Source organism: Grampus griseus, assembly GCF_964374135.1.
Source record: "Grampus griseus genome assembly, chromosome: 20".
In the NCBI taxonomy this organism is placed as follows: Eukaryota; Metazoa; Chordata; class Mammalia; order Artiodactyla; family Delphinidae; genus Grampus; species Grampus griseus.
Window position 1 is genome coordinate 12,712,247 of NC_139014.1, and position 18,756 is coordinate 12,731,002.

At 45.8% G+C, this 18,756-nt stretch overlaps 1 protein-coding gene across 3 annotated transcripts in view; it reads left to right on the forward strand.

Moving 5' to 3' along the window:
• Positions 1 to 18,756, forward strand: part of TBCD (tubulin folding cofactor D) — a 177,164-nt gene that overhangs the window by 10,606 nt on the left and 147,802 nt on the right. For 2 of the 3 annotated variants that reach the window (XM_082679819.1, XM_082679820.1), the window contains exons 3-7: positions 6,622 to 6,719; positions 7,688 to 7,789; positions 9,052 to 9,198; positions 11,344 to 11,399; positions 17,662 to 17,794. In XM_082679819.1, coding sequence (XP_082535945.1) covers positions 6,622 to 6,719; positions 7,688 to 7,789; positions 9,052 to 9,198; positions 11,344 to 11,399; positions 17,662 to 17,794 — 536 coding nt within the window. Of the gene's footprint in view, positions 1 to 5,039; positions 5,165 to 6,621; positions 6,720 to 7,687; positions 7,790 to 9,051; positions 9,199 to 11,343; positions 11,400 to 17,661; positions 17,795 to 18,756 lie in introns of those variants that run through there. The other variant, XM_082679821.1, reaches the window with a different exon arrangement.

Here is an 18,756-nt window from a genome sequence, read left to right on the forward strand (position 1 = left end):
ATACTTATTTTGTAAATGGCAACACTGCCATGGAATATATGTATACACACGTATTTTAAAAAATAACAGCTTTGGGCTTCCCTGGTGGCTCAGTGGTTGAGAGTCCACCTGCCGACGCAGGGGACACGGGTTCGTGCCCCGGTCCGGGAAGATCCCACATGCCGCGGAGCGGCTGGGCCTGTGAGCCATGGCCGCTGAGCCTGCGCGTCTGGAGCCTGTGCTCCGCAATGGGAGAGGCCGCAACAGTGAGAGGCCCACGTACTGCAAAAAAAAAAAAAAAAAAAAATAACAGCTTTATTGTGATATAATTTATATACCATAGGGAGTTCCCTGGTGGTCCAGTGGTTAGGACTTGATGCTTTCACTTCAGTGGGCCTGGGTTCAATTCCTGGTCAGGGAACTAAAATCCTGCAAGCTGCACGGCACAGCAAAAAAAAAAAAAAATTATTTTTACATACCATAGAGTTTACCCTTTTAAATGTATACGTGTTTTTTAGTATATCACAGGGTTGTGCATCCATCACCACTAATTCCTGACCATTTTCATCACTCCAAAAAGAAACTCACACTCATCATCAGCGGTCACTTTCTATTCCCTCTCCGTCCAGTCCCTGGTAACCACGATCTATCTCTGTGGATTTGTGTATTCTGTGCATTTCGTATAGTGGAATCAGGCAATATACGGTCTTTTGTGACTAGTGTCTTTAACTCAGCATAATGTTTTCAAGGTTTAGTGCGTAATGGAATACTTCACTACTTTTTCAGTTTCTTTTGAGTTTTCTAAAAAGGTAAATAATTATATGGTTTTTAAATAATGTTAACTTGATCTCTTTATTCATGGTATATACCTTTTTATTCTTCCTTTAAAATTTTTTTAATACTTAACTTTATTGAGATATAATTTACGTACAATAAAACACACCCTTTTTTTTATTGTTTGTTTTTGATTTTGTTTTTTTTGCGGTACACGGTCCTCTCTCTCACTGTTGCGGCCTCTCCTGTTGTGGAGCCTCCGGACGCGCAGGCTGAGTGGCCATGGCTCACGGGCCCAGCCGCTCCGCAGCATGTGGGATCCTCCCAGACCGGGGCACGAACCCGCGTCCCCTGCATCGGTAGGCAGACTCTCAACCACTGCACCACCAGGGAAGCCCCCAAAACACACCCATTTTAAGTATACAGTTTGAGCTTTGCAGATGTATGCACCTTCCCTACTATTAAGGTGTAAAACATTTCCAGCACCCCAAGAAGTCAGTTTATGTCCCTTTGCAGTCAAGACCCCCACCCTGGCCCTGGGCAACCAGTGTTCTACATACTCTCTGGTTTCTTCTGTTGAAATAGTATTTCTGAGACTCATCCGTGTTGTTGCATGTGTACCAGCAGTTTGTTCCTTTTCTGTTGAACCGTACTTTATTCTTTCACTTGTTGATGGGCTTTTGGGTTGTTTCCAGCTTTGGGCTGTTACTAGTGCTGCTATGAATATTCACAGACAATTCTTTGGGTGGATGTATGTTTTCATTTCTATGAAACAGTGGAATTGCTGGGTGTATAGTAAAGGTGGGTTTTATGATAAACTGCCAACATGCCATGTTTTTGTAAAGGTTGTATGTACCATTTTACATTGCCAGCAACAATCTATGAGAATTCCTGTTGCCCTACATCCTCAACAGCACTTAGTATTGTCAGTCTTCCTGATTTTAGTCATTTTAGTGGGTGTGTAGTGGTATCTCATTGTAGTTTTACTCTGCATTTCCTAGGTGCAAATTGCAACCTTTTACAGTTATTAAGACTTGTAGCCCAGCATATGGTTCTGTTTTGTTCAGAATTCCATGTGTACTTGAGACGAATGTCTTTCTGCTTTTGGTTGGAGTACTCTATAAATGTCATTTTTTTTTTTTTTTTTGGGGGTACGCAGGACTCTCACTGTTGTGGCCTCTCCCATTGCGGAGCACAGGCTCTGGATGCGCAGGCTCAGCGGCCCTGGCTCACGGGCCCAGCTGCTCTGCGGCAAAGGGGATCCTCCCGGACCGGGGCACAAACCCGCGTCCACTGCATCGGCAGGCGGACTCTCAACCACTGCGCCACCAGGGAAGCCCTATAAATGTCATTTAAATAAGGTGGTCAGTAGTGTTATTTGGGTCTTTTATGTCCTTACTGATTTTGTTTTCAGTTGTTCTATCAATTCTTGGGAGAGGAGTATTGAAATCTTCAGCTCTATAGATTTGTCTCTTCCTCCTTTCAGTTCTCTCAGTTTTTGCTTTATCTTGAAGTTCTTTAATTTCATGTATGCTCTTGTAGGATGGTTAAGTCTTCATGATGAATTGATCCTTATATCGTTATAAAATGTCTTCTTTGGGAATTCCCTTGCTGTCCAGTGGTTAGGATTCTGCGCTTCCACTGCAGGGCGCCCGGGTTCAATCTCTGGTCAGGGAACTAAGATCCCGAAAACTGAGTGGCACGGCCCACCCCAGAAAAGTTCTCTTTATCTCTGTAATAGTCCTTGTTCTGAAGTCTGTTTTGTCTGATACTGATGTGGCCTCTCCAGCTTCCTTATAGTTAGTGATTGCTTGGTGTATCTTTCTTCTCCCTTTTACTTTTTTTGTTTTTTAATAAATTTATTTATTTTTGGCTGCGTGGGGTCTTCGTTGCTATGTGCGGGCTTTCTCTAGTTGTGGTGAGCGGGGTCTGCTCTTCGTTGCGGTGCGTGGGCTTCTTATTGCAGTGGCTTCTCTTGTTGTGGAGCTTGGGCTCTAGGCGTGGAGGCTTCAGTAGCTGTGACACGTGGGCTCAGTAACTGTGGCTCGTGGGCTCTAGAGCACAGGCTCAGTAGTTGTGGCGCACGGGCTTAGTTGCTCCGCGGCATGTGGATCTTCCTGGACCAGGGCTTGAACCTGTTTCCCCTGCATTGGCAGATGGATTTTTAACCACTGCACCACCAGGGAAGTCCATCCCTTTTACATTTAACTAGCTACATTTTTATTTTTAAAGTGCATTTCATGTAGGGAGAATGTAGTCGGGTCTTCCTATTTTTAAAATTCAATTTGGTAATCCTTGCCTTTTAATTGTAGTGTTTAGGTAATTTAATGTAGCTCTCAATTCTTGCTCTTTGCTTAGTATTTGTCCCATCTATGTTTTGTTTCTTCTTTACTCTTTTGCCTACCTTCTTTTGTATTAATTTAGCATTTTTTGGTATTTGATTTTGTTTCCACTGTCATCTCATTAGCTGTTCCTTTGTTTTATATTTTTAGTGATCGCTCTAGGATTTACAATACGTGTCCTCAATATGTATCACAGTCTACCTTCACATGATGTTACCCTGTTTCACGTATAATGGGAGAGCCTCATAGCAGGACTCCCATCTCCCGTCAATTTGTCATACATCTTGCCTCTGTGTATGTTGTAACCTTACAGTGTATTGTTTTTACTTTAAACACAGTTATTTTCCAAGGAAATTTAAAAATGAGAAAAAAGTCTTTAATATTTATCCATGTTTTACTATTTCCATTTTATTCTTTGCTTTCTGTAGATTGTAGTTTTCTGTCTGGTAGTTATTTTCTGCTTGAAGAATTTAACATTTCTTCTAGAGTAAATCTACTGGTGTTGAATTCTTTCAGCTTTTGTTTGACAGTTTGCTTCACTTGCATTTTTTAAAAAAAATTATTTATGCTGCGCCACTTCTTAGTTGTGGCATATGGCATCTTTTTTTTTTAGTTGTGGCACGTGGACTTCTTAGTTGTGGCATGCTGGGTCTTTAGTTGAGGCATGCAAACTCTTAGTTGCAGCATGTAGGATCTCGTTCCCTGACCAGGGATCAAACCTGGATCCCCTGCAATGGGAGCACGGAGTCTTACCCACTGGACCACCAAGGAAGTCCCTTCACTTGCATTTTTTTTATTTTTTCACTTGCATTTTCGAAAGATATATTGCTGGTTATAGAATTCTAGGTTGACAGTTTTTTCTTTCTGCATTTTAAAAGATATGGCTTGGTTGGTTCTGATTGGTTCTTTTTTTTTTCAATATTTATTTATTTGGCTGCGTCAGGTGTTAGTTGTGGCACGTGAGACCTTCGTTGCGGCATGTGGGATCTTTTGTTGCCGCACATGGGCTTCTCTCTAGTTGTGGCGCATGGGCTCAGTAGTTGTGGTGCGTGGGATCTCTAGTTGTGGCACGCAGGCTTAGCTGCCCTGCGGAGCTCTAGTGGAATCTTAGTTCCCCATCCAGGGATCGAACCTGCATCCCCTGCATTGGAAGGTAGATTCTTAACCACTGGACCACCAGGGAAGTCCTGGGAAGTCTGTCTTTACTCATCTCTATTCCTCTGTGTAGTGTGTACTTTTTTCTCTGGCTGCTTTTAGAATTTTCTTTTTACTGCTGGTTTTCAACAGTTTGATTATGACATGCCATGGTGTGTTTTTTTTCCTTTTTGTCCTGCTTTGAGTTTGCTGAAACTTTTGGATTGATAGGTTTATAGTTTTTATCAGATTTGAAAATTTTTTGCCTCTTATTTCTTGAGGTATTTCTTTTGCCCTTGCCTCCATCCTCTCCCGCTTGGACTCCAGTCACACATCTGCGGATACACTTGATACTGTGGCAGTGTTGCTGAGGCTGTTTAGTTGTTTACTTCCTTTTTCCCCTTAGGGTAGAAGTTTTTATTACTGTGTCTTCAAGTTCTCTGATCTTTTCTTCTGCAGTGTCTCATCTGCTATTAATCCCATTTAATTTTTCATTTCGGATCTTATTTTCCAGCTCTTGAAGTTGTTTGTTTTTTACATAGCTTCTGTTTTTTAAATATCTATCTTAGTTGCATGCTGCAACTAAGAAGTCCACGTGCTGTATATTGTTCATGTTTTCTTTTACATCCTTGAGGATATTTTGTAGTATTTAAAGTTTATATCTAGTAATTATATCATCTTTGTCATTTCTGGTCATTTCTTTTTTTAAAAATAAATTTATTTATTTATTTATTTATTTTTTGTGGTACACGGGCCTCTCATTGTTGTGGCCTTTCCCGTTGCGGAGCACAGGCTCCGGACACGCAGACTCAGCAGCCATGGCTCCCGGCCCAGCCGCTCCGCGGCATGTGGGATCTTCCTGGACCAGGGCACGAACCTGCATCCCCTGCATCGGCAGGTGGACTCTCAACCACTGCGCCACCAGGGAAGCCCAGGTTTATTTTTTTTTTACTTATTTTTCTGGCTGCGTTGGGTCTTCTTTGCTGCACGCGGGCTTTCTTTAGTTGCGGCGAGCGGGGGCTACTCTTCGTTGTGGTGTGCAGACTTCTCATTGTGGTGGCTTCTCTTGTTGCGGAGCACGGGCTCTAGGCACGTGGGCTTCAGTAGTTGTGGCATGCGGGCTCAGTAGTTGTGGCTCATGGGCTCTAGAGCACAGGCTCAGTAGTTGTGGCGCACAGGCTTTGTTTCCATGGCATGTGGGATCTTCCTGGGCCAGGAATTGAACCCATGTCCCCTGCATCGGCAGATGGATTCTCAACCACTGCGCCACCAGGGAAGTCCCTCGTCATTTCTGTTGACTGATTTCCCTTCTGTTAGGGGTCACAGCAGTTTTAGTTATATGTCTAGTAAATTTTTAGTGGATCATGGACATTGTGATTGTTATGTTGTTGGGTTTAAGTTTTTTGTCTTTAGAATGTTGAAGTTTGGCAAGACAGTTTAGTTAATTGTATATCATGTATATCCTTTAAGGTTTGTTAGGGCAGGTATAGCTTTTTCTCTTGCTTTTCTCTAATTTAGTGTTAATACTAAGGAGAGACATTTCTGGAATGTCTGCTGGTTGCTCTGGGTGCTCAACAAGGACTCTGCACTCTGGCCTTGTGGAATTTGAATGCCAGCCCTATATGAGCTATGGGAACGCTGCCTTAGTGCTTCCTGGCAGTTCTTACCCAGCCTAGTGGACTAACCACTGTGCCTGTGAAGATTCACCCAAAGGTTCGAGGGGACCTCTGCAGACTTCCAGAACTCATTCTCTGCTTAGATTCCTCTGGCATGCTGCCCTGCAAATTTCAGCTGACTCAGCCTCCTGGAACTCCAGTCTTTGCTATGCTTGAGTCCCCCCTCTCTGCATTGGGTTCTAAAAATTACTTTCTGGTGGACGGCCTGAGTGGCTGTAGATTGGAGTTGGTTTGTTACCATGCGCTGCCTGTTGTTCCAGTGTCTGAAAATATAATTGTCCTGTTCTCTAATTGTTGGTGGTGGTAAGGCAGTTCCATATCAATTATTCCTGTATAACTGGAAGTGGAAATCCTTTTTCTTCTGTCTTATTACGTTGGTTAGAACCAGATTGTTACTAGGTCATAGTAGTTGTAGAGGTATTTTCTGTAAAGCATGGTATTAGATATTGATTTGATATAGAATAATAATAAAAAATAAGAATATTTTCCTTACATTTTAAAAGCAGGAATGAATGTTGTATTAACTCTAATGCCCTTTTAGAAACTGTGAAGATGAAAGTTTTTTTTTCTTTTGCTCTATTGATACTTTGGATTATATAGATTTACTAATATTAAACCATTCTTATATTTCTAAATAGCCCTTTTTTCTTTTGGCATTTTGTTTTAATGTCATGTTGATGTTTAACAGGAAATATTTTATGTATGTTTTTCCCTAGAATGGATGATGAACTTGTTGTTGGAATTTGTGCGAGATAAGAAATCTCCGGCTGACCTCGTACATCTGGCTTTTAAATTTCTTTACATCATCACCAAGGTGATATTTACGTACCACTTTGTAGTTGACAGAACACTTTCTTAATATACTCGGTCCAGAAGTACCTTCCAAAATGGTATCTCTCAGGAAAGATTGTTCTCATACAAAAGTTGTGGGTTTCATGCTTTCTCTTTTTACCATGTGCTGGAGATCAGATGTTAGTGATCCAGGGGACCCTTTGGCTGAAACAGTGCTTTTCAGCATTGTTTTCTGCGTCTTGTATTTGAATGGATCAAGCACCAGCTAGCCAGAAAGGGACGGAGAGGATATATATACATATATACGTATATATATGTGAGTAACTGAGATAAGTTTCTTACGAGGAAAAAGGAAATAAACTTGGAAGTGGAAGTGCTTCTCAGATGTGGATGTGCAGATAGCTTTTCAGGGATCTTTTTATGATGCAGATTCTGAGTAAGTGGGTCTGCTGTGAGGCCTGATATTCTGCATTCTTACAGGCTCCCAGGTGATGTGTGTGCTGGCTCTTACGTACCATGGGAGAGACTTGGCCATCTCGGCTGGGGTTTTGCTTCTGTGGGGCCTGCTGTGTGGTGGAGGGAGGCCTGTGTGCACACTCCTTGCCCTCAGTTAGTTGAATGCAGGGTCTCTCCTGAAGGTGTAGTGCCACCGCGTTTCATGGAAGCCTTAATGAATTTGGGACCTTCTGGGTTCCCGAGGACTTATTCCTCATAATCAAGGTAGAAGCAAAACTTGTTAGTTTGTAACATAGCTATATTTCTGATGAACCAAGATTGGTTGGTCAAATTGGGACAACATATTTATGAAATGATTTAAGAAGTAAAGGTAGCTTTCTTATTGTTAGTCTTACTAAGTTGTATCACTGTAATGTGATGTAATTCTCTTTGATCATTGGGTGGCATAGGTGGTGATTTTTGGTAATAGAGAAAAAAATAATTTTGCTACTTTATTTTCTAATTATATAATAATTCAATGTCTTTATTTGATAGGTTCGAGGATATAAAACATTTCTTCGTTTATTTCCACACGAAGTAGCTGATGTGCACCCTGTTTTGGATATGTTTACAGATCAGAATCCTAAAGACCATGAAGTGAGTGTCCCTTTCCTCCTCTTCATTTCCTGTCCCCCCGACTTATTCCCTGGTTTTCCCTGCTCCTGCACTGGCAGCTTCCTTTCCTGTTTCCTTCAGTTTTATCTTATACTATTTTGTATCATTCCCTCTCTTTTCATTTTTTTTCTTTGGCTTTCTCTTTTTATGTATGTTACTTTAAATTATTTTGTTTAAAAAAATGCCCTTTATAAAGAAAACAATAAACCTCCATACAGTGTGATGGTAACTATATCATCATCCAAATTTTTTTAACTTAAAATAGAACTATGTTGGGGGTCCCCAAGACCACCCCAAGTCCAGTGATTTCCTAGGATCACTACAAGAATTGGCATGTAGTCATCCTTATGGCTATGATTTACTACAGCAAAATCAGCAGAGGGAGAAGGCACATGGGGCGAAGTCCAGAGGAAACCAGGAGTGAGCTTCCGGAGTCGTCTCCCCGTTGGGTCACGCAAGGCACTTGTGATTCCGCAGCACCAAGTTGTGAGAACATGTATGAGGTGTTGTCCACCAGGAAGGTCGTAGGGGCCGGCACCCACAATTTCTGTGCGGGCTGGTCATGTGGGTACTCCGCCAGGCACATACTAAAACCCAGAAGGAAAGCAGGTGTTCAGCATAAGCCACATGGTTGGTACAAACGGCCTGGGCACAGAGTGACCCTCATCAGTTAGGGAATGGTGGGAACGTTCCCTGAAAACCAGGTTCCCAGATGCCCGCCAGTGGCCAACCTTGCAGTCCAGCGTGCTGGGGAGCGCTCTTGGGCCCAGGACACGTTCAGAAGGGCACGCAGGTTGTAACTGCAAACTCAGGGAATTGTCTTGCTGTGCATGTGCCCTGCTCTCCTCTGCTTCTCATGCCTCTGATGGGGAGTCTGGGACCAAAGCAGAATCTTGTTTTATTGACTCCTCTGTGACTGGAAGTTGAGAATTTTTTCTTTATTCTTAAGTCTTATGTTTTTTTAATCTTTTTCTCTGTTTTCCATTTTCTTGAACAGCTGATTGCACGCTGAAGGGTGCCAGTGATGAGAAGCCATTAGACTGACATGTTATGATTTTTCTTTGTTCCTTTTGCTGTTTCTCTTGGCTGCATGCCCCAGGGCATGTGGTGGGGTGCGGTGCTCTGCAGCCTGGCTCCGAGGCCCTGGCGTTTGGAGGCCTGGGTGGGCGCTGAGCGGGAGGGGGTAGCAGGACTGCGTGGATGCCCTTGCACAGGAGTCATGTTGCTTTGACTTGGCCCTGTAGACCTGGGAGACCCGCTACATTCTCCTCCTGTGGCTCTCCGTGACCTGCCTGATCCCGTTTGATTTTTCACGCCTTGACGGCAACCTCCACAATCAGCCTGGGCAAGAGCGAGTGTCCACCATGGACCGTATCCTCCAGATAGCAGAGGTGAGTGTGGCTGTGAAGTAATGAGCTGCTGACCAGTGTCCTTTCTCATGCCATTAGGGCTTAATTAGGTACACTTGTGACATGTGTTTATCTCTTCAGCCATTGTTACTGTTTTTCAGTGAAGTGAAATTCCATTTCATAACTTACCATGAAACTGATAATTCCTAAAGGGGTCAGGATGAATTACTTTAGCAAATCTTATTTCTCTGTACATAGTGCAGATACTCTTTTTTTTTTTGTGGTACGTGGGCCTCTCACTGCTGTGGCCTCTCCTGTTGCGGAGCACAGCCTCCGGACGTGCAGGCTCAGCAGCCAGGGCTCACGCTCCGCAGCATGTGGGATCCTCCCAGACCGGGACACGAACCCGCGTCCCCTGCATTGGCAGGCGGACTCCCAACCACTGCACCACCAGGGAAGCCCAGTGCAGATACTCTGATGATAACTTAGAAGAGGTTTTAGGGGGTAATGGTAAGACAAATTAAAGGTCCATTTAAAATCTAATTTTTAACATTACATAAATAATACATGATCATTGTAGGAAAATCAGAAAATAAAAAGCAGGAAGAATATTAAGGTGAAATCTCTCAAATACCTAGAGATAACACTTGTGTTTTTCTTCAAACTTCTCCTGATACAGATGTTATGTGTGTAGACATAGATTATTGTATTATCTTTTGCTGTGGAAAATATTACCCTGAACTTGAGTGGTTTAACACAGCACACATTCTTCATCTCACAGTTTCTGTGAGTCAGGAATCTGGCTGTGGCTTCGCTGCGCCCTGTCCTTCGAGCTCTCCCCAGGCTGCAGGCAGAGCTCGCCTGGGGGCAGGTCGCTTCCAAGCTCTCATGGTCATGGCAGGAGTCAGATCTCGAGGGTGTTGGCCAAGGGCTTCAGTGCTTTGCCGGCTGTTTGCCACTCGAAACCCACCCTGCGCCCCCAACGATGGCAGCTTATTCTGTGAAAGCCAGCAAGGGGCAGGGGCTGTAGCAAGATGCATGTCACACTCATGTGTGGCCCAATCATGGAAATGACATCCCACGCCCTGCTGAATTCTCTTGGTTAGAAGCAAGTCAGCGTGTCCTCCAACCGCGTGGGAGGGATTACACGGGACGTGGGCACTGGTGGGAAGGACCAGGGCCCATCTTAGAGCCTGACCCTGACACTTACTTATACTAAGCTTCTTTGAGCACCTGCTGTGCGCCAGACACTCCCCAGGCAATCCCACTAAAGGCTTTTTCATACATTAACTCCTTTCATCCTACTTAATGAGGCAGTTCACTGTTTTTATCCTCATTTTACTGAAGAGGCAACAGGTGTAAAAATAAGTGACTTAGCCCGCTCACTCTCTCACATGCGGTGGATCTAAACTTGAACCTAGGGTTTGGCTCCCTGCCCGTCCTTCACAGTGCTCCGCGCGGCCCCTGTGTACTAGGGCCCCTGGTGTCCTGCTGTTCTGGGACCTGCTTTTCCCCTGAGCAGGACTGTCTGAATGTCTTGTGTCAGTAAGTAGACGTCTCCCTCAGAGTCTTTAAGGGACACGGTGCTCCACTGTATCTTCATTTCTAAAATAGTCTTTTTTAGGTAGGTGGTTTGTTTCTAGCTGTGTTCCGTTAACCCTTTGGGTGCTTGTCTCCTAAGTGGGATTGCCTGGGGAGAGGACCTAATTTCTAACAATTTGTCCTCCAGAAAATAGATCTTTTAAGTGTATCATTTGGAAAACAGTTGAGATGAGAAGTGGAAACCTCTTAAGGTGTAATTGCGTTAAACTTCGGCCCTCCTGTGTCTGAGCCGGGCCTCCTAGCTGCTGTGAATGCCAGAGTGCTGGTGGGTTCCAGGAGTGTTCTGTGCACACTCTGGGTAACAACATACACTCTTCATTTTTCTGCTGCTTTTGCAAATGTGGGTTTCAAGGGGTGTAGCCACGTGCTGTATGAGGATTGGGCACTTCCCTGAGGGTGAGCACACATGTGGCAGCTGCAGCCCTGAGTTCACGTTATGAGTGGTTCGTGCAGCTTTGGAATCTGGCCTCTGTCCGTGAGCCTGGGCTCTTGTGGAGCTGCTGAGTGTGGGACCAGGTGGCTGAGTGGGTCCCTGAGGTCTACATCGTGTGTTTAATGGTGCCTGTCCTTTACGCTTCCTTGTAGTCCTACCTGGTCGTCAGCGACAAGGCCCAAGACGCAGCTGCTGTCCTCGTGTCCAAGTAAGTGCTTTCTGAGAAGGTTTACTGTCTGTTACTGTGTGTGTCTGTTGTCATCAGAGAGGACGTTGGGATGATAGGCTTGGGGAAGTCTTTGCTGTCCTGAGGACTCTGCTGCTTTCCTTGAGGGAACCCAACGCTGTTTGGGTGCAGGAAACCTCTGAACCTGATGTGATCACTGACAGTGCTGTTTAGGGGCTCAGGGTCACCTGACGCTGGGTTAGGAGCTCGTGGGCCCGTCAAGGGAGCGCAGATTTAGAACAGGTGTAGCAGTTTCGCTGGGGCCAGGCCTCCCCTCTGGGGGAGGGGGGGTGGCAGTTAGAAGAGCCTTTGGAAGTCACTTAGAAAGCAGTCCACACCATGGTTTGTGGAGATCATGGGCTGTGATTGCGTCATTGTGGCTTGGGATAAAAATCCCCAAACATCCCGTGTTAACTAAAAACAACAGGCTGTGCCCGAAACAGGCCAAGATGGGTTTATCTGATGAGCTGGGTAAGATGACCTAGGCAGCAGGGCCTGGAGTCTCCAAAAAAGTGCCAAAGACACATGTGAAAGCTGAGTAGACTTGTTTCATGAAATGTGAGAATGGAAGAAAGCAGTTTTTCTAAATTAATCTTCTTCATGACATGTGATTTAAAGTATGTATATAGCATAAACGAGTTAGAAAATTTGGCTTTTTTTCCCCTCTACATTTGTGAAAGTTAAAAATTGGCTCTAAAAACTTTTGGATGTTTTGATCGGGAAAACAGGGCAACGCCTCCTTCAGGGTCACCTTCTCTTAGGTGTGTAGCCATGACCTTGCACAAGGCGGGAAGAGACATGCTTGATTTATGGGGCAGTTGGGGGCATTGGGGAAGTATTTGTGAAAGTACTGGCTAAACCAGAGGGCAGAGCCTAAATGCGAGAAGCTGATTTTAGGAGTGAGGAAGGAAACACCTGAGCTCGCCTGCGATGCTTACCCTGGGGGAGGAGAAACTCACTGACAGAGGCTTCTCGTGGTTTTGACAAGGAGTGGAAAAGCGTGGCTTTCTTTCTAACTGTGAAAGTAATCATGTGTGTTCAGGAAAATAAAGAAAAGTAAAAAAGTACAAAATAAAACTCACATGTACTGTCATCCCCAGAGATGTAACTGCTCTGTCCTTTGTCCCCCACTGCCCATGGGCATGTTGGTCTGTGGCCCATGGGTACACTTGCAGGGTTGTTTCAGGTGCTGGCACGCAGGCCTGGAGCTTTGGTCAGTCTTCCAGATGCAATTATGGTGTGATCTATTCTTCCTCCAACCCCACTGTACGTGTGGACTTTTTGTTAGTAAAATTAGCGCCGCCTGGGACACTCTACATGAAACTTTGTACTGTTCTGATCGGCTGTATTTTCTCCTTCCAGTTTTTATTTTTTTTGTATTTATTTATTTTTGGCTGCGTTGAGTCTTCGTTGCTGCGCGCAGGCTTTTCTCTAGTTTTGCGGTGAGCGGGGGCTACTCATTGTTGCGGTGCGTGGGCTTCTCATTGTGGTGGCTTCTCTTGCTGTAGAGCATGGGCTGTAGGCCTGTGGGCTTCAGTAGTTGTGGTGCACGGGCTCAGTAGTTGTGGCACACGGGTTTAGTTGCTCCGCGGCATCTGGGATCTTCCCGGACCAGGGGTCGAATCCATGTCCTGCACTGGCAGGCGGATTCTTAACCACTGTGCCACCAGGGAAGTCCCCCTTCCAATTTTATTGAGATATAATTGACATCCAGCACTGTACAAGTTTAAGGTGTACAGCATGATGATTTGACTTACATACATCATAAGATGATTATCACAGTAGGCTTAGTGAACATCCATCATCTCTTATATAGATACAAAATTAAAGATACAGAAAAATATTTTTTCCCTTGGGATGACAACCCTTAGGATTTACTCTCCTTTTTTTAAATTGAATGAAAGATTCTTTAAATTCTAAACTGCTTTACAACTTTCAAAAGTTTCACACACATGATTTCATATAATCTCATAATAATCCCTTTTCCCCATACCCCTTTATTGCCTCTCCCCCCAGGATTTACTCTCAGCAGCTTTCATGGATAACATACAGCAGTGTTCAATATATTTATCATGGTGTACGTTACAGACCTAGTACTTATTTATCTTACAGCTGGAAATTGGTACCTTTTTGACTGCCTTCCTCCAGTTCCCCCTTCCCCACCCCTGCCTCTGGTAACCACACGTCTGATCTTTTGTATGAGTTTGTTTGATTTCTGATTGGTTCTTAGGAATGAATTCCTAGAAGTGGAATGAACATTCTAGGGGTTTTAAATGCAGCTACTGGAAAGGTTGAGCCAGTCGGAAGTCTCCTTTTCCCCATATTTAGCAACACTGCATGTGATCTTACAAATGTTTACTAAATTTGTTAAATGAAACATCTTTATTGTTTATTATCTTTTATTACCAGCAGTACTGAGGGTTTGGTAGAGTTCTGCTGAGCTTGACCTGGTGGAGTATTGCACCTGTGGGGTGGGGGAGATGAAACCCTAAACCCTTCTTCCCTCCCTGGTGTCCTCCAGAAAGGTGGCAGCTGGCGACCCTGGCTGCCTGTCCACTGCTGGAGGGATGCTCCCCCGCCATCTAGTGGTCGGACGAGCAAGTGTTGGTGAGGTTGAGGCCCGTTTTCCACCCAGCTCCTGCCGGTTTGCCAGGTTGTAGGTGCAGCCAGTTTTCCTCAGTTCTAGAGAGGGCGGATGCCCTCAGGTCCTAGAGCTGCTCTGAGTATCCCACCTCACGGACGAGTTCTGACTCGCATATTTCTGTCTTTTTTGGTGGGTTGTTAACAGTGAGGCCCTGGGTGTGAAGGGTGGTCACATGTGGCCTTTGTCCCCACTGGCATCTATTTTCTGATATTTCACGAGGGAGCTGCCTGTCTTACTCTCGCTGCCATCAGCTTTGATTGCTTCCTCTTACCATGTGCAGTTCTGGAGCCGCACCGATTTCCTTTCATTAACTGGAACCTTTAAACATCAGCTGCGTTTTCTGTAACTTTGATGTTACATTTACGCCAAGACGTGTGGATATGAGTGTTATTTTACAGAAACTCTTCAATGGAAATATATGCCTTTATTCTTATTGATTACATTAATTTTAAAAAGATATTTTTAATCTAACTGTAAAATCAAGGTATGCTCCAAGTAGAAAAGTTGGAAATTTTGGAACATAGAAAATTAGGAAAACCCCACACGTTTATAATTATAATACACAATACATGTGTTGTATTTTTTTGGTGTTTTTCTGTGCTGTTATTGTATGGAGTTTGCACAGCACAATCTCTTTGAGTTAGCACCTGCTTTTTCACTTAATTTCACGTTACCGTTGATTAAATGGCTCCTTTAGATTCCACTGTTTTTAGTTACTCTGACCAGCATTCTCACGTCCTTCCTCTTATAAGCAATGCCATAATGACTAGCTTTGGGTGTAAACCTGTTTTGGTATTTGGGATTATTTTCTTAGGCCAGGCCCTTAGAGGTGGACTTCTGAGTCACAGGACACAAGGACATTGTTGAGTGTCTACACCTGTCGCTCGGTGACTCTTGGGAGCGTGTTTTCAGGACTTTTGCAATCATGGGCAGCCTCAAGAACAACCCTCTTCCCCCAGTTGGATTGTGCATTGTTTTGTTTATTACTAACATTTAGTTTGTATTTCACTGATCGCTGGTGAGCTTTAACACATGAGTCTTATTTCAGATATCGTATGTCCCGTGTAGTGACCTGATTTCTAATATCTGTGGGATTCTTGGTGCTTTTTCTCCAGTAGTATGAGCTTTCTCTGTGAAGGATGTTAGCTAGAGGAGGGTGTGATACTTCCTCCAGTGGGTTGGTAGCCTTTTTTACTTTCTTCTTTGGACTAAAGTTTTAATTCTAATGTCAAAATAGTAACTTTTTTCCTTTTATTTATTTAGTTATTTTTACTTTTATGCTTGAAGGCTTACCCTATTAAGAGATTTTACAAAGAATCATTTATATTTTTCTACCTTTTTATTGTTTAATGTAGAATTATTAATCCATTTGGAATTTCTTTTGGTATAGGATATATGATAGATTTTTTTCCTTCTTACAGGTAACTAAATTCTATCACCATTTTGTGAATATTTAACTTTTCCATTAATTAATTTAAAAACACACACAAAGTAAGTTCTTACACAAAATAGGGTTTGTCACTTCACCCGTACTGTTTCACTCTCAGACCAGATACTCTGTGGTAACCGTACTGACAAGGGTCCGGAGCAGCAATGTGTCCCACTGGTGTTTTGCCCTTTGTCCCTCTGGTAGGTCTAGTCCTGTAGTTAAGGTTTTGCTGATCACTCTTGTGGAAATTACCTTCCTGAGAGAAAGACAGTGGGGTCTCTAAACACCTGCACATGTTAGCTGAGTTCCACATTGAAAGTAGATGTAGTCTGTGATGTAACGTTTCCTGAAAGGGAAGGAAGTGTAGGATTCAGAGATCTTTCAGTTTGTGTAGAAGGGTCTCGTTCTGTGTGTTACACCTGTGGGATAGGTATTTTCCATTTTTACTTATCTGTACTTTTGGACCTCTGCTGCGAACATAACATTTCCTTTTTTAGAGAGAAAAATAAAAAATATAAGATAACCTATTTGCTTAAATCTTTCAAAGGAACCTTAGGTTTTTACTGTAATTTGGAAACTCACCTTGTGTGATTTTGCCCAGGAAAGGAAGTTGGCTGCTACAGGCTGCACACAGAACATCAGCCTCCTGCCTGCTCAGCAGATGAGTGGGTGGAGGAAGCAGGGTGCGTGGCCCCTGAGTGGATGGCGCTGTGACTCACGTCTCCAAGTTGGGCTTTGGGTGCCAGCAGGGCCGCTTACCGGCCCTGTGGGCCGTTCTGTGCCTGTGACCTCGCCTGTCCTGAGGGCCACCCCACTGCAGGCGCTGTGCCTGCCCACATGCAGGGTGAGTGCCGGCCGGCTGTTGTCTTCAGGCTGAGGATCAGGTCACTGTAGGTGTGACCCTCATCCTGTGGCCCCCTCCAGAATCAAGGAGCTTTGAACAGGGCCAAGGACATTGAGATAGGGTGTATAATACCAGTTATCCATTTTAGATGATCACTCTGAGGTGCAGATTTTATGAAATTCCTGGGCCCTCTTCTCAGACCCGCCGTAACGCAACTTCTTGGCTGGCGGGGGTGGCATGTGAGTTCGCCTTTGTAACCAGCATCCTAAAGTTTGGTAAATCCTCGGTGACCAAGTCTCTGGGTGTGTACCCTGATGGAGGTGGGCGAAGACAGTCGTGGCAGCTTTGTTTTACTGACACGGAGACCTTCTACATGGCCGCAGTGTAATCCCTGCGCTGGCTGAGCATCTTGCGTGGGGCGGCGGTGGCTGTTTTGAGGGAAGAGGGGCCTGTGGGGGCTCCTGGTCAGGACAGGAGGCTCCTGCAGGGGTGCAGAGATCAGAGCCAGGCATGTCGAGTGCTGCCCCCAGGGTAGTGCCACCTGGCGTGTTTCTGTGGTATTGGTGCCGAGCCCTCTCTGGGTGTGGTCTGTGGGGCCAGCTAGGGGAGCGAGAGGTCCTCACAGGTCACCTCCCGCGACGCTGTCCCTGCGCCTGCTGTCCTCCCCTCACTCAACTGTTTCCTTCTCATTGTTTGCCTGCTTCCTGTGTTTCTGCCCCAAGACTGCAAGCTACCCCAGGAGGTCAGGGACTCAGCCTGAGTCAGAGAGCTGGGGGATGGGTGTGTGCACTGGTTGGAGAGGAGTGAAGGGGGCCTGGGCTTTGGTGTGGGAGCCCGAGGGTGGCTGCCGGCCCAGACCAGTGTACAGGAGGGTGGGTGAGAGCCAGCACTCCAGGAGTGCAGCACTGAGCAGATGCCTGTGGTGGGGACGATGGGGCCGTGGACACAGCTGGAGCTCTGCATGGCGTGTGCAGCAGGCAGAGAGGATGGGGAAGGAGTCCCATGGCAGATGCAGAGAGGGAGGTCGCAGGTGGCAGCATGGGGTCCCAAGGTGAAGGGATACAGAGTTGGGCCGAGGAGTGGGCGTGAGTGGGCTCAGGTGAAGGTGGTCCCATGCTACACAGGGTCTCGAGATGAGGGGGCTCAGGAGGCGGGAAGTGTGGGGGGGGTGGGGACTGTGTGAGACCCCAGAGAGGTGGTGGTGGGAATTGCCACCTGAGAGCCAGGGTCTTAGGTTGGAGAGTGGCAGTGGGCCAGGAAAGAGTGAGCTCTTGGCAGCTGGGGCCTCGCTTGAGCTGTCACCTACCTGTCTGTCCCCTTTTGGCAGGTTTGTCACGCGGCCCGACGTTAAGCAGAAGAAGATGGCGAGTTTCCTGGACTGGAGCCTATGCACTTTGGCCTGCTCCTCCTTCCAGACCATCGAGGGGGTCATCGCCATGGACGGGATGCTGCAGGCCCTGGTAAACACTGTCCCAGTGGTGCGGGGCGGTCAGCGGTCAGCTTGTGGGGCTGTCAGAACCCTGGGGACAAGCCCTGTTTACCTTGGTTTCGTGGGGAAGTGGTTGGAACACAGGAGGAGATGTTGAACCCCGACAGAACAGTGAACACGGTTTCTTTTCTCTGCTGCTTTGCACTGGGCCCTGCGACTGAGGGCTGGCCCTGCATTGTTAGCGATGGGCTTTCTGCTCTGGGGAAGGGGGTGGACTGGTGGCCCTGCGCATCGCCGCCAGGGGGCACCAGTGCCTGCAGAGCTGGAGCCAGCAGACAGGTAGGGGCGTGTCCTTCTCGAGCTTCCTGCTGCTCAGATGTGTTACAGAGAAAAATGATTGGAACCAGCTTGAAGGAAATAAGGCAGGTGGTTTGAAATTCGGTCTTGTTCAGATACTCAGGGTATTTGTAACCACTGTACCGAGCGCAGACCTGGCCCCTGGCCTGAGAGCTCCCACCGTTTCCTGGCTGCCTGCTTTGCTTGTCTGGTGGTGCCTTTTCTAGGAGGAAAGATCAATTGAGTTTAATTGGTTAAACTCTGCAGGGGAGGGGAGGCTGCTACACTTGATGCTCTGGGATCAGGGCTCCCCTCCCTGGGCCTTGTGGTCCTTGCTCTTTCATTGCAGTGGGTGTGATTTCGTCCTTGCCCTTGTCTCTGAAGCTGGAGAGCTCAGGGCCCACTTTGAGGAGAGCAGGGCATTTGGACTATGTTTAAATGGTGGCATTTGGGCCGTGACTCAGCGTGATGTCATCTTCTTGGGTGTCATCCCATCTCCTTTCCTTGGCTGTTGCAGGTTCTGGCGGGATGTAGGAAGCGTGAGGGCCTGGGGGAAGTGGGGCTGTTGGTGTGATGTCCTGGGGTGGAGGGACAGGAGATGGGAGGATCGGAGAGGACAGTCCTCCTCCGTGCCTGCCCTGCACTTAGAATGTTCTC